Source organism: Xenopus laevis, chromosome 9_10L, assembly GCF_017654675.1.
Source record: "Xenopus laevis strain J_2021 chromosome 9_10L, Xenopus_laevis_v10.1, whole genome shotgun sequence".
Lineage (NCBI taxonomy): Eukaryota > Metazoa > Chordata > Amphibia > Anura > Pipidae > Xenopus > Xenopus laevis.
The window spans coordinates 93,841,310-93,855,146 of NC_054387.1; the positions used below are offsets into that span (position 1 = coordinate 93,841,310).

General features: G+C 39.4%; 1 protein-coding gene across 2 annotated transcripts; it reads left to right on the forward strand.

Moving 5' to 3' along the window:
* The first annotated feature begins 331 nt into the window (after window positions 1–331).
* Window positions 332–13,183, forward strand: asnsd1.L (asparagine synthetase domain containing 1 L homeolog). Of its 2 annotated transcripts, none has more exons than XM_018236220.2 (6): window positions 332–488; window positions 3,599–3,652; window positions 5,542–5,617; window positions 8,122–9,635; window positions 10,562–10,743; window positions 12,859–13,183. In XM_018236220.2, exons 4-6 carry the CDS (start codon window positions 8,217–8,219, stop codon window positions 13,112–13,114), a joined length of 1,857 nt encoding a protein of 618 aa, XP_018091709.1. In that variant the 5' UTR covers window positions 332–488; window positions 3,599–3,652; window positions 5,542–5,617; window positions 8,122–8,216; the 3' UTR covers window positions 13,115–13,183. The 2 variants fall into 2 exon arrangements, with proteins under 2 accessions (XP_018091709.1, XP_018091710.1); XM_018236221.2 differs by lacking the exon at window positions 332–488 and adding an exon at window positions 512–698.
* Window positions 13,184–13,837: the final 654 nt, after the last annotated feature.

A 13,837-nucleotide genomic window follows, 5' to 3' on the forward strand; every position in this document is an offset into this window, starting at 1 on the left:
CAAATCTACCAATTCTTTGCACAAAGATTCTGGGGAAACTCTGATACCATCTTGAGAAATCCTAAACAATTCCCCCCAGTCCTTTCACACATTAACCCTTTATTCGTCTCCAAATTGTGAAAAAACGTATCTCTTATTTGCACAAAAACAACAAACTACATAAGAAGCAAAGTTTAATGTCACATAGTGATAGTAGTTGAAAGCGTTCCAGCGAGCAAACAAAAGTACGCCTGCTGCTTGCAGAGCTCAGCAGACTGTACAGTACAAGACCGCACTCCCTAGCATATCACTCCCCCAAAGCGGTTACGTACAGCGTCACTGCGTTTATGTACTTGTAATGTGACGTTGCAGTCTCGCGAGATGCGATTTGTGACATGTGGATTCGCAGTTCGCGGTAGTCAAGTACTAATGGTGCTGTTGGACTTTTAAAGTGTGACGTGTGAGTGCGGGATGTGCTAAGACGCTCGGGACTGCTGGGCGGTATGGAGGTGTGTAAGTGCGCGTGTGCTGCATTCACTGCTGTAGCCACACTGACTGTAAATCATATGAATATGTTATGCTGGAATTGAAACATGAGCAGTCCTGTACTAATATGGAAGAGCCTAGCTGCTCTAAAAGCAACTGCCTGCATCCCCCTGTCACCCATAAGTTGCTTCTGTGCAGAGAGTTGAAGATCAGAAACTAATGGAGGGTTACAGGTTGGATATCTGTTTTTTTTACTCTGACATGGGAACCCTGGCCTTCCTGTATTGCCTGGAGCCTCTTCATCTAGATTTTATCATTATTTTAGAGAGCATGAGAGAACGAGGAGTTGTGTAAAAAGAGAGTTTGCAGAGTAAAGTAACATTTCAGGGGCCTCTTACCTTCACCTGCTCTTGGCTGGTAATTCTAGTTCTGATCACTGCATGACCACAGACCAGTGATCCCCAACCAGTAGCTCCTGAGTAACATGTGGCTCTACAACCCCTTGGGCCCAGTGGCCTCAAAGCAGGAGCTTTTTTTTGATTTTCAGGCTTGGAGGCAAGTTTTGGTTGTATAAAAACCATCTGCACTGCCAAACAGCCTTGGCAATCCACATAAGGGCTATTAAATGGCCAGTCACAGCACTTATTTGGCACCCAGGAACATTTTTCATGCTGTGTGTTGCTCCCCAACTCCATAACTTCTGAATGTTGCTCATGGGTTCTAAAGGTTGGGGATCCCTGGATTAGACAGTCCCTTAAAGGTAAATGTGGGAGATGTACAGTAGTTTGTTTGTAGACTGATTGTGTATGTGGGGAATGGCATATTATGTAATAATGTTTTTTGTTGGTATTTTATGATGTTTCCCAGGATTTCACTTAAAGGAGACATATTGTGTAAAAAATAAGAACGTACCAGTGCATTATACTCATTTAGATATAGAAGAATTGTGCTTAAAAAAGCAGTGTTTCAGGCTATTTTATTGAAAATTTCTGCAAAAACTCTAATAATCCCTCCCTTCCACTTACTGCTCCCTGAATTCCCAGGCTGTGCAGGGGAGCCGAAACCAATCAGCAGCTAGCAGGACCTGATATGGAACTGAAGCATGTCTGTGCTTGTGTAACTGCAAGGCTGTGATTGGCTGGTCCCTCCTACTGTGCTTCTGGCAGGGACCGTTAGGACACGCCCATCCCTCATTTGAAACAGACAGGGACCAGAGAACATCTATAGCAGGGGTGTCCAAACTACGGCCCGCGGGCCAAATGCGGCCCGCGATCCAATTTTAATTGGCCCGCAGCAAAGAGCAGAAGAGGAGCCGAAGTCACATCAGCATGTCACAGTGATTTTTTAAACTTTCTGTCACTCCCCCTCCCTCCCAGAAACCAGGCATGAAAAATAGCTACAGTGCTAAAAAAAAACCCGTTCTATGCTCTGGCTCAACTCCCCCTTCGATAGTTTTACAACTAAGATCTCCCTTACATACCAGCTCTCCTTCTGCAGCTGCCGGCTCCCCCCTCCCTGCCAGAAACTAAAGGTGGACTCCGACTGTGACTTCCCTGCTGCCGCACATTCATTTCTATGGGATCACTGAGAGACGCGAGTGTTGAATGTGCTGCAGCTTGATCCTGCTTATCAGCGATCACGTAGAAATGAATGTGCAGCAGCAGGGAAGTACGTCACAGTCGGAGTCCACCTTTAGTTTCTGGCAGGGAGGGGGGAGCTCCAGAGGGAGTGCTTGTGTGTAAAGGAGGAGAGAGAGTTTTAAGCTTTTTTCTCATGCCTGTTTCTGAGAGGGAGGGGGAGTTACAGAAGGTGAGTGTCTAACTCTAACGGAGAGAGAATAAACAATTGAAATATAAATTATTATAGACTACAGAGGCTGGATGTGGGGGTGGGTAAGGGCTGGCTATGGGGACAGAAGAAGATCAGTGCAGTAGGGCACTAACATACCATAATGGCTTCTCATCCAGCAGCTTCATGAATACTTAATGGTTCAAATCAAACAATGTCAGGCTGATTGGTCGGCCCCCACACATTTTCATCTCACCAAATCTGGCCCTCGTTGTAAAAAGTTTGGACACCCCTGATCTATAGGGAGCTCTAATAAAGGGACTATTTTTAAAGATAATGTAGATGTAGATAATGTAGATTTACACTACAGGGGCCAGCACCTTCCTCAGATTTGACCACTTCCAGCAAAAAGTTAGTGTAGGAGATATTTTTACTTATGGGCTACTAACAACAGCCAAGAGCCCCAAGTTACAGTACATGCTTGGTAATAACGTTATCATCATGATCTGTATTTATTGAGGGTTACAGAAAACAAATATAACAGATAAGGTCACACTGAGCGTTTCTGGGAGATTTAGTCGCCTGGCGAATCGCTGCGTGTGCTTAGCGCCGGGGATTTTTCATTCTAGCCAGCACAAGATTGAGGGAAGGCGTTCTGGGAGATTGGTCGCCGCAAAGACGAGGTGATTAGTCGCCAGGCGACTAAATCTCCCCGAAACGCTCAGTGTGACCTTACCCTAAGGGTGACAGAACAATTAACAAGGATTATTATTAACACATATTATTTAACGAATATTTCATATTTAAATAGATATTAATTAGTTCAAATAACAAAGTTTTCTGCATTGTAGTGTAACAGCAGCCTAAGGAAGCTTATGCGGTATGCATAGCTACAGTAATATAGGAGAAGCTAAACAGATCTCTTTTACCAAGGAGTATTAATAAGGTGAGAAAGAAAAGGAGAGGTGAGGAAACAGATGTAGAAGAGAGGGAGCTGTTATACTACCATTGAGTATGTAATTGTTTTATCTTGGTGACTAATATAATATCGGGTCTGGCTAATGATACTGGCATAGATTTTGCAAATCTCTCGTTATCTGTGGATAAATTACAATGCCCTACCACAATTCTGTTTTAGGCTTTTGGCTACTATGTTTATATATAATCAATCCTGTACCTGTACTTATTTTTCAAAATAGCAATAAAGATAAAACATAATAATTTAGTATATGCACATGGGTATTTCTTATGGCAAATATAATTTTGACTGTTCCTTGTAATTGAGAAATATATTGTGTATTCATTTTCAATGTACTCATAATGCTTATGTTTCTTCTTTTCTAAGTTAAGAGAGCAAAAAATAGTCGTCGATGAACTTTCAAACCTCAAGGCGGGTCGGGTAAGTTCTAAATACTTCAAAAGCATAAAATCTATGTACAGAAATCCTCCTTCCTGCATGTTTGGTAGTAGTCTTTGCTGTTTATTAGATAATATAAATTCACAGTAACAATATAGCCTCCTTTAAGGTGGCCATAGACACACAGATCGGATCGTACGAATCGAGGATTCGTACAATTTTCGGATCGTGTGTGGCGTGTGCCGACATCTTTCGTCCGGCTGAGATCGGTCGTTTGGTCGATCGGTCAGGTTTGATTTTGACCCGACCGATCCCGCCGGAGCTCATGGCACATCGTAATCTGATCGTTCGGCCATACGGCCGAACAATCAGATTACCCCCGATATAGCCATGCCTGTTAATGGCATATCGGGGAAAGATCCGCTCGTTTGGCAACATCGCCAAACGAGCGGATCTTTGCATCTATGGCCAGCTTTACTCTACTATGCTTTAGTGATTCAAGCCGGTGCTAGATTGTACCTGAACAAGGAGTATATTATAAGAATAATTCAAAAGAAGAAGTTCTCTAAGTTTTTTAAAGCTTACTTACAACTGTAATTGCATTAAAGTTACTAAAGATTAAATGGGCTGTTCAACTTTTTCATTATTTGTGGAGCTATTTAGCAGCTCTCCAGTTTGCAATTTCAGCAGTCTGGTTACTTGGGCCCAATTTGTTTTTTTAGTTAGGGTCAGTGACCCCCATTTGAAAGCTGGAAAGAGTCAGAAGAAGAAGGCAAATAATTCATAAAGCTATAAAAAAATAAATAATAAAGACCAATTTAAAAAGTTGCTCAGAATTGGTCATTCAATAACATAGTAAAAGTTAACGTAAAGGTGAACAACCCCTTTAAAGATGCTATTTGTGCTCAGTGCCAGCTTCTTCATCCTGCCTTCTATTTCAAATAGCATGCAAGTTTGCCTATTAATATAGGGAAACCCTGCCACCTTCAAGCTTGCACTATTTCCCAGGTTCCAGCTGTGACCAGGAATGACACTATCTTGACTCAACTTCCAGAGCAATTGTTTCTTAATTTCAGCAAAATTTTAATTATCCGACACAATTTGCCAAGTCTCATTATTGCATTTCAGCCATGAGGGGAAGCTGTATCTGACACAAATGCTCCATGCATTAAAACTTGCATATTTGCATCAGATGCTGAGAGAGGAATAGTGAAGATAAACTTGATTATTTCAGTGTAATTTATTGTATTTAAAAAGTTTCTTATTTCAGTATGATGAAGCTTATATCATTTTTTTTTCGCGATAATTTCTCTTTAAGAGATCAAGCATTGTTGCTTTTCAAACTAGAACTGCATTTCAGCTAAGAATGACTTAAAGGGGTGGTTCACATTTAAGTCAACTTAATTTAGACCCTAGCAACCAAATTACTGAAATTGCAAACTTTAGAGCTGCAGAATAAAAACAGCTAAATAACTCAAATTGAACTTGTTTGCACTGCAAAAAAATGCTTTTGATGTCCCGCCTATTGGTAGATATGAAAATAGCAGCCAAGTAGGAGAAATAGAATAAAAACTCACAACTCCAATAATATTTAATAGGAAAAGCAATAGCTGTCTTGCGTTGTATGGTGTTGTGCTTCTGAAAGGACAGAATCAGGCAGTGTCTTGAGGTCCCTGCCTACTTACCATTATTAAGATTTGAAAAGAAAAATAAACGTATTAGTTCAAGAATAGCTTTTTAAATAGTAGAATGAATTATTTGCAATGTACACAGTGTAATTTAGTAAGATATATAAAATCAAGAGCTAATCCCTTTAAATTACCTCTTTTCTATGTTGATGTTTAACAATGCTATTATTATTATTAACATGTATTTAAATAGCGCCAACATATTGCGTAGCACTGATAAATAGTAATTGCTTCTCATTACAGAAAGTATACACACAGCAAGCTAACAGCAACATCTTCTTTCTTGCTGATCGCTCTCAGACCTTAAGTGAATGCAAAAGTAAGTACAGTGTGTAAATCTGAGGGAAAAGAAGTCTTTCAAATGCAGCATCGGAAACAAATGTTGGTTTTTAAATAATCTGCCACAGATATTCCATTTCCAGTACTCTGTGATACAGTGTCTTAAAACTGTAGATCATGGAATTTATTTTTGCACAAAAAATGGAGCCCAGTGTACAACTACAGGTATGGGACCTGTTATACAGAATGCTCGGGACCTGGGGTTTTCTGGATAACGGATCTTTCCGTAATTTAGGTCTTCATGCCTTAAGTCTACTAGAAACTCATTTAAACATTTAATAAACCCAAAAGGCTGGTTTTGCTACCAATAAGGATTAATTATATCTTAGTTGGGATCAAGTACAAGCTATGTTTTATTATTACAGAGAAAAAGGAAATCATTTTTAAAAAATTGGATTATTTGGATAAAATGGAGTCTATGGGAGACAGCCATTGCATAATTCGGAGCTTTCTGGATATCTGGTTTCCAGATAAGGGATCCTATACCTGTATAAAGAAAAACACATATGTAGCTCTAAGGCTAATAGCACACAATAGGTTTAATCTGTTGGTTACAATGCAGTCTAAAGCTCCCTGTGGTAGTAATCACTGACAGGAATGTCATCCACTTTTGGACTGAAATCCACCCCCATGGGCAGTGACAGATTCCCCAAATGCACTGTAGGATGTCAGTATGAAATAACTCTGTCGTAAAGGAGAACCAACCCCTAAAAATGAATATTGCTAAAAATGGCATATTTTATATACTAAACCTATTGCACCAGCCTAAAGTTTCAGCTTCTCAATATCAGCAATGATCCAGGACTTCTCTCCTGTCACAGGGGGTCACCATCTTGGAACGTGTCTGTGACACTCACATGCTCAGTGGGCTCTGAGCAGCTGTTGAGAAGCTAAGCTTAGGGATCGTCTCAAATTATCAAGCAGAAAATGAGGTTTGTCTGTTATATAAGCTGATGCTACAGGACTAAATATAAAATTCTGATGCTAATTGCACTGGTGTCTGTGCTGCCATGCAGTCAGGTCACTAGTATTCTGGATAAGTGATCCAATACATATTGAGCCATACGTCATATAGTTTCCTTCCATAAACTTAAAGATGGGAGCAGTATATAAGGTGTGAGAGCAAAAAATTTTGAAAATTTGCTTGCCATCAATGTGCTTGTATGTGTAAAATCAGGAGTACTGAAAGGGTTAAATATGTAGGCTAGTGTACTATTCCTAACCTTTCTTCCATAAATCAGCAAAATGTAAGATGCACAAACTGAAACCTTTGTGTTTATTAATAGGGCTGTTCACCTTTAAATTAACTGTTTAGGGATCCCCAACCTTTTGAACCCGTGAGCAACATTCAGAAGTAAAAGGAGTTGGGGAGCAACACTAGCATGTAAAATGTTCTTGGGGTGCCAAATAAGTGCTGTGATTGACCATTTAGTAGGATCGTCACCCTACATTGAGGTTCTGTTTGGCAGTACATCTGGTTTTTATACAACCAAAACTTGCCTCCAAGCTAGGAACTCAAAAATTAGTACCTGCTTTGAGGCCACTGGGAGCAACATCCAAGGGGCTGGAGAGCAACATGTTGCTCACGAGCTACTGGTTGGGGACCACTGCTGTAGAGATTGATATTCTGAGACAATTTGCAATTGATTTTCATTTTTTATAACTTGTAATTTTTAGCTATTTAGCTCTTTATTTAGCAGCTCTCTAGTTTGCAATTTCAGCAATCTGGTTGCTAGGGTCCAAATTACCCTAGCAACCATGTGTTGATTTGAATAAGGAGACTGGAATATGAATAGGAGAGGCTTGAATGGAAAGATGAGTAATAAAAAGTAGCAATAACAATGAACTTGTAGCATTACAGAAAATTTGTTTTTAGATGGGGTCGGTGACCCCATTTGGATGTTGGAAAGAGTCAGAAGAAGAAGGCAAATCATTTAAAAACTACAAAATATAAATAATGAAGGCTAATGGAAATTTTGCTTAGAATTGGCTATACTATAACATACTTTATAGTTTACTTAAATGTGAACCACCCCTTTAAGCTTAAGGTGGTTCACCTTTAAGTTTGCAGTTGGTCTTTATTTCTTTTTTTTATGTTTAATTAATTGCCTTCTCCTTCTGCCCCAGCATCCAGAAAACTATTGCTCAGTTAGGCTACAATGTTGTTATTGCTACTTTGTATTACTTATCTTGGTATTTTGTACCTCACCTATTCATATTCCAGTCTTTATTACAAACCACTGTCTGGTCGCCAGGGTAAACAAGACCCTAGTAACTAGGTGGCTGCTGAAATATGAAACTGGAGAGCTGCTGAACAAGAAGCTTAACTGAAAAATCACAAACATAAAAAATGAAGACCAATTGCATATTGTCTCAGAATATTAGAAAGTCTACAACATATGAACAGTTCATTTACAAAGGCAAACTCCCCCGTTAAATAGTTTAAATGTAGTTAATCATACACTTTTACTTTGTTTTTAACAGAAAAATTGGATGACATGATCCGTACTCAGCAAGAGCTTGAAGGTTCTATACAAACTCCAGCTAAGGAATAATCTCTGACCTTCCCAAGAACCACAATGTGCGGCATTTGTTGCATGGTTAGTTTTGCAGGTTGCTCTATAGACAGATCTTGTCTTCAGGATAATGAAAATCTTAGACGCAGAGGTCCCAACAGCAGCCACCAGTTAATTAGGCACAACCCATCACATGGGTACGATTGTTATTTCTCTGGACATGTTTTACACCTAAGAGGACCACTGACACCTCAGCCTCTGGAAGACAAGAATGGAAATGTGTTTCTATGGAACGGAGAGTTATTTGGTGGAATTGAAGTACAATCTGCTGACAATGACACTCAAATAATGTTTCAGCACCTCTCTTCATGTGACGATGAGTCCAACATCTTTTCGCTCTTTGCTAAGGTCAAAGGTCCATGGGCATTTATCTACTACCAGGCTAACCGTCACTATTTATGGTTTGGCAGAGATTTTTTTGGTAGGAGGAGTCTTTTGTGGAAATTTAGTGATAATCTAGACAAGGTTTTCTCTCTCAGCTCAGTATCTGAGTGCAGTTCTGAACCAGACTCTGATGATTGGCAGGAAGTTCCAGCCTCTGGACTCTTCAAATGTGACTTACAGTCTAGCGCTAAATTAAAATGTATAGAATTGACATGGTATCCCTGGAAAACTGCTCCAGAAATTCCGCTAACAGATGAATCTCTGCTTGGACAAGAGCAAAGTCAGATATTAAAATGTTCTTCGACTTTAGTTCATATTGTCCTTGGAGAAAGTAAATGGTTGACTGCTCCAGTTACGCCGTTAAATAAACAGATTCCTGGAGAGATAACAAATTTGCATAACACCGGTTCTCAAAACAAAACTGCTGTTGAACACCTTAGGATGCTGATCACAGACAGACACAAAACTAATGCTCAGTCTCTTATAAAAATTCTAAGTGAAGCTGTAAAGAGAAGGGTTTTATGTCTTCAGCGAGAATGTAGTTTGATGGCAGATTCTGAAAAAAATGCAAATGTCGCAATCCTGTTTTCCGGTGGTATTGACTCAATGATTCTAGCTGTACTTGCAGATCATCATGTCCCACCTGAAGAACCTATTGAACTTCTCAATGTTGCATTCATGATGAAAGAGCAGAAACCCAGGAAGTTAAAAAAACGCGTACCTGAGTGTTCTTCGCAAACTGGAAACCTTGAACGTCCTACTGTGTATTCTCAATATGATGTTCCTGATCGTATCACTGGCAGGTCAGGTTTGGAAGAACTCAAAGCTTTAAACCCATCAAGGACTTGGAAATTCGTAGAGATTAATGTTACACTGCAAGAACTTCAAGAAAGGAGGCAACACCACATTTGTACCTTATTACGACCGCTCAGTACTGTTTTAGATGATAGCATTGGCTGTGCTGTCTGGTTTGCTTCTAGAGGAATAGGCATGCTGGCAAGTAATGATGAGATGAAGCCCTATGTTAGCACGGCAAAGGTAATAATCCAATGCAAAAACGAAAAACGATATCAGGGCACTTTCAAATGAAATGCTACAGTTTCTTGGGAAAATAAAAAGGCACAGTGCATTTCTTGGTGTTTTCCCTCTTCTGTAGCTAAAGGGTTTTACTTAAGCAGCATTCATTATTGCATATTGTTCAGTACCAGTCAATAGTGTTCATTTACCAGTGCCCCAGATGCAAGTACTAAGCACTAAGGGGTGCAATATCTTGCTCCTTTGTACTCATTTACCAAGCTCTTACATCTGAGCTTTTGCTGTGATCTACACCTTTAAGAAGGTATTGGTTGGTTTTTAAGCAAGTGAGGAAATACAGGTTTACTGATACAGGTATGGGATCTGTTATCTGGAACCCGTTTTTCAGAAAGCTCCAAACTACGGAAAGGCTATTTTTCAGAGACTATATTTTATCCAAATATTTAAAAACTATTTCATTTTTCTCTAATAAAAATAAAACATTACATTGTACTTGATTCAAACTAAGATATAATTAATCCTTATTGGAAGCAAAACCAGCCTATTGGGTTTATTTCATGTTTACATGATTTTCTAGTAGACTGAAGATGATCCAAATTACGGAAATATCTATTATCTGGGAAAACCACTGGTCCCGAGCATTCTGCATAACTGGTCCCATACCTGTATTAGTTTTAGTACAAAGTTGACCCAAGGATTGGTCTGTGCTCTGATCGGCATCTTGGGGCCAGGAAGGATTTTTTTCTCCTTTTTGGAGAGGCTTCAGACGGATTTTCTCCCTTCCTCTGGCAGGTTTTGTTAAAACTATATGGACCTTTGTTTTTGGTTTTTTTACATAAAGTTATTCTGCATGCATTGCATTTTCTTTGTCATCACTCAGAGCAATGATATAACACAATACTGTTATTTATTCTGATCTGCCTTGCCAGGTTGTGCTAACAGGGATTGGTGCAGACGAGCAACTTGGTGGCTATTCTCGTCACCGTGTAAGATTTAATAACCTTGGGTATGAAGGGCTCCTGGAAGAACTTGCCATGGAGCTGGATCGAATTGCTTACAGAAACCTTGGGCGGGATGACCGTGTCATTGGTGACCATGGAAAAGAAGCAAGGTAGGTTGTTTAAAATGATATTTAGATTGAATTTCTAAAATTCTTAATTATTTATGGAGTGAAAAGTGGCTAAGAATTACATTTTTTTTTTTATTTTTTTGAATCAAGGATTGCTGGTAGGAGAGGGGTGGTTTAGTGGTTATTTCCTTATTCATAAAGTGTCATTTTTTTATTACAATCCTTTATTCCTATAATATTGATGTGTCCTTCAGCACAGAGATGAAACAATTCACATATACTGACACTTTGGGCAGTTTCATGTTTGCTATGCAGGGCCAGTACATGTAGAAAGGGCAGTGGCCTGGAACAGGAGGTTATCAATTAGAATCACTGGAAGGTGCTTTACATACAGTGGTGTGAAAAATTATTTGCCCCCTTCCTGATTTCTTATTCTTTTGCATGTTTGTCACACTTAAATGTTTCTGCTCATCAAAAACCGTTAACTATTAGTCAAAGATAACATAATTGAACACAAAATGCAGTTTTTAAATGAAGGTTTACGTTATTAAGGGAGAAAATGCATGGCAGATTTCCAAGGCGCAAACCACTTTTAAGCAAAAAGAACATTAAGGCTCGTCTCAATTTTGCTAAAAAACATCTCAATGATTGCCAAGACTTTTGGGAAAATACCTTGTGGACCGACGAGACAAAAGTTGAACTTTTTGGAAGGTGCGCGTCCCTTTACATCTGGCGTAAAAGTAACACAGCATTTCAGAAAAAGAACATCATACCAACAGTAAAATATGGTGGTGGTAGTGTGATGGTCTGGGGTTGTTTTGCTGCTTCAGGACCTGGAAGACTTGCTGTGATAGATGGAACCATGAATTCTACTGTCTACCAAAAAATCCTGAAGGAGAATGTCCGGCCATCTGTTCGTCAACTCAAGCTGAAGCGATCTTGGGTGCTGCAGCAGGACAATGACCCAAAACACACCAGCAAATCCACCTCTGAATGGCTGAAGAAAAACAAAATGAAGACTTTGGAGTGGCCTAGTCAAAGTCCTGACCTGAATCCTATTGAGATGTTGTGGCATGACCTTAAAAAGGCGGTTCATGCTAGAAAACCCTCAAATAAAGCTGAATTACAACAATTCTGCAAAGATGAGTGGGCCAAAATTCCTCCAGAGCGCTGTAAAAGACTCGTTGCAAGTTATCGCAAACGCTTGATTGCAGTTATTGCTGCTAAGGGTGGCCCAACCAGTTATTAGGTTCAGGGGGCAATTACTTTTTCACACAGGTTTGGATTTCTTTTCTCCCTAAATAATAAAAACCCTCATTTAAAAACTGCATTTTGTGTTTACTTGTGTTATCTTTGACTAATAGTTAAATGTGTTTGATGATCAGAAAAATTTTGTGTGACAAACATGCAAAAGAATAAGAAATCAGGAAGGGGGCAAATAGTTTTTCACACCACTGTATTGCCTCATCCCCTCAGTTATTTTACACTTCTTTAAATTCTCTCTGAATTTTCCTGGCTGCCTCTCGGTGTTGTGCTTTTTCATGCCTCTTTGGCAACATCATTTCAGCTGAGATTACAGGGTTTATTTAGTGGGTTCAAAGCATAGAGCACACTTAGCACTTCCACCCTTTTCTATGGTTGGTGCCAGGGCTGGAACTAGGGGAAGACAGAAGAGGTACATGCCTAGGGCTTAACGGTGGACGGACGCTGGAACATACCTCTTCTCTTTGCCTACCCTACTTGTCTTTTTCACATAACAATAGTGTAGTTAAAGCAGGATTGAGAACAAACTGAAAACAAATGTAAGAAAGCTCTTTAAAATATGTAATAAGGGACCTGCTGTCTTGTTCACTGCCTCAGTAGCAAGAAAAAAAAAGGTTTTTGTGGTGACCTGATTGTTAAAAGGCAAGCTTTCAAGATTTAAAAAGTTCATATTCATCTGTTATATCACAGATAAATCTACCATTCTGTGTCACAAACACTAGCATTGAGACAATGGCATTATGTTATTAGTACAGCTAAGCACTCACTACAAGCTGAATGTGTTTTAACTAATAAAATATCGTTATTCACTGACAGGCAGGTCACAAAGAGCCCGATCTAGTAGGTATGTATAACTGTATATGACTGATCTGTATTCTTTTTAAACTCTTTCAGATTTCCGTTCCTTGATGAAGATGTTGTTACATTCCTGAACTCTCTTCCAGTGTGGGAAAAAACAGACTTGACCCTGCCACGGGGCATTGGGGAGAAATTAATTTTGCGAATTGCAGCCCTCGAGTTGGGGCTTAATGTGTCTTCGGTTTTGCCCAAGAGAGCAATGCAGTTTGGTTGCAGAATAGCAAAAATGGAAAACTGCAATGAAAAGGCATCAGATGCATGCAGCAGGCTTATGGCAAGTTCAAAGGATTGATTTGACTTTTTATGTTTTTTCCCCATAAAATCAAAACTTACAAATTAAAATAAAAACTGCCCATGCAAATATGTGCATTGTTGTTATTATTATATGTATCTCTGATTCTCCGTTGTTCAGGGCTTTAAAGGTATAGTTCACCATAACACTACTTTCAGTTCAGGTGTTTGCAGACAATGTACTGTTACAATTTGCTAAATTTTTTTTCATTCAAGGAGGTAGCAACCATTGTATCAGCTGCATTTAAAGTAGTACAACTAAGCTTAACTAAAGTAGGTAGAAATGTTGTACATTATGTATTGGACTTCTGTACCAGCCCAAGGCAACCACAGGCCTTTAGCAGGGAAGATCTGTATCTCCAAAGATGCCCCAGTAGCTCCCCATCTTCTTTTCTGCTGATTCCCTGCACATGCTCTGTGCTGCTGTCACTTACTTAGCTTAGGGACCGACTCAAAATATACAGTACACATAGAATATAAATGTCACAATATAAGGCTGATTATTAATTAATACAGATAATTACTATATGGCAGCACAGAAACCAGTGCAACTAGGATCAGAATTTAATAATCAGCCTTGTAGCATCAGCTTATATTACAGACAAACCTCATTTTCTTGATAATTAGTGACGACCCCTAAGCTTAGCTTCTCAACAGCTGCTCAGAGCCCACTGAGTATGTGAGTGTCACAGACACTTTCCAAGATGGTGACCCCCTTGAAGTC

What these genes read in the sequence shown, in the direction of transcription:
- asnsd1.L (XM_018236220.2), top strand. Translation starts at nt 8,217, where the DNA reads ATGTGCGGCATTTGTTGCATGGTTAGTTTTGCAGGTTGCTCTATAGAC. An exon ending in CCTATGTTAGCACGGCAAAG is followed by an intron (nt 9,636 to 10,561) that starts GTAATAATCCAA and finishes CTGCCTTGCCAG; the next exon opens with GTTGTGCTAACAGGGATTGG. An exon ending in GACCATGGAAAAGAAGCAAG is followed by an intron (nt 10,744 to 12,858) that starts GTAGGTTGTTTA and finishes AAACTCTTTCAG; the next exon opens with ATTTCCGTTCCTTGATGAAG.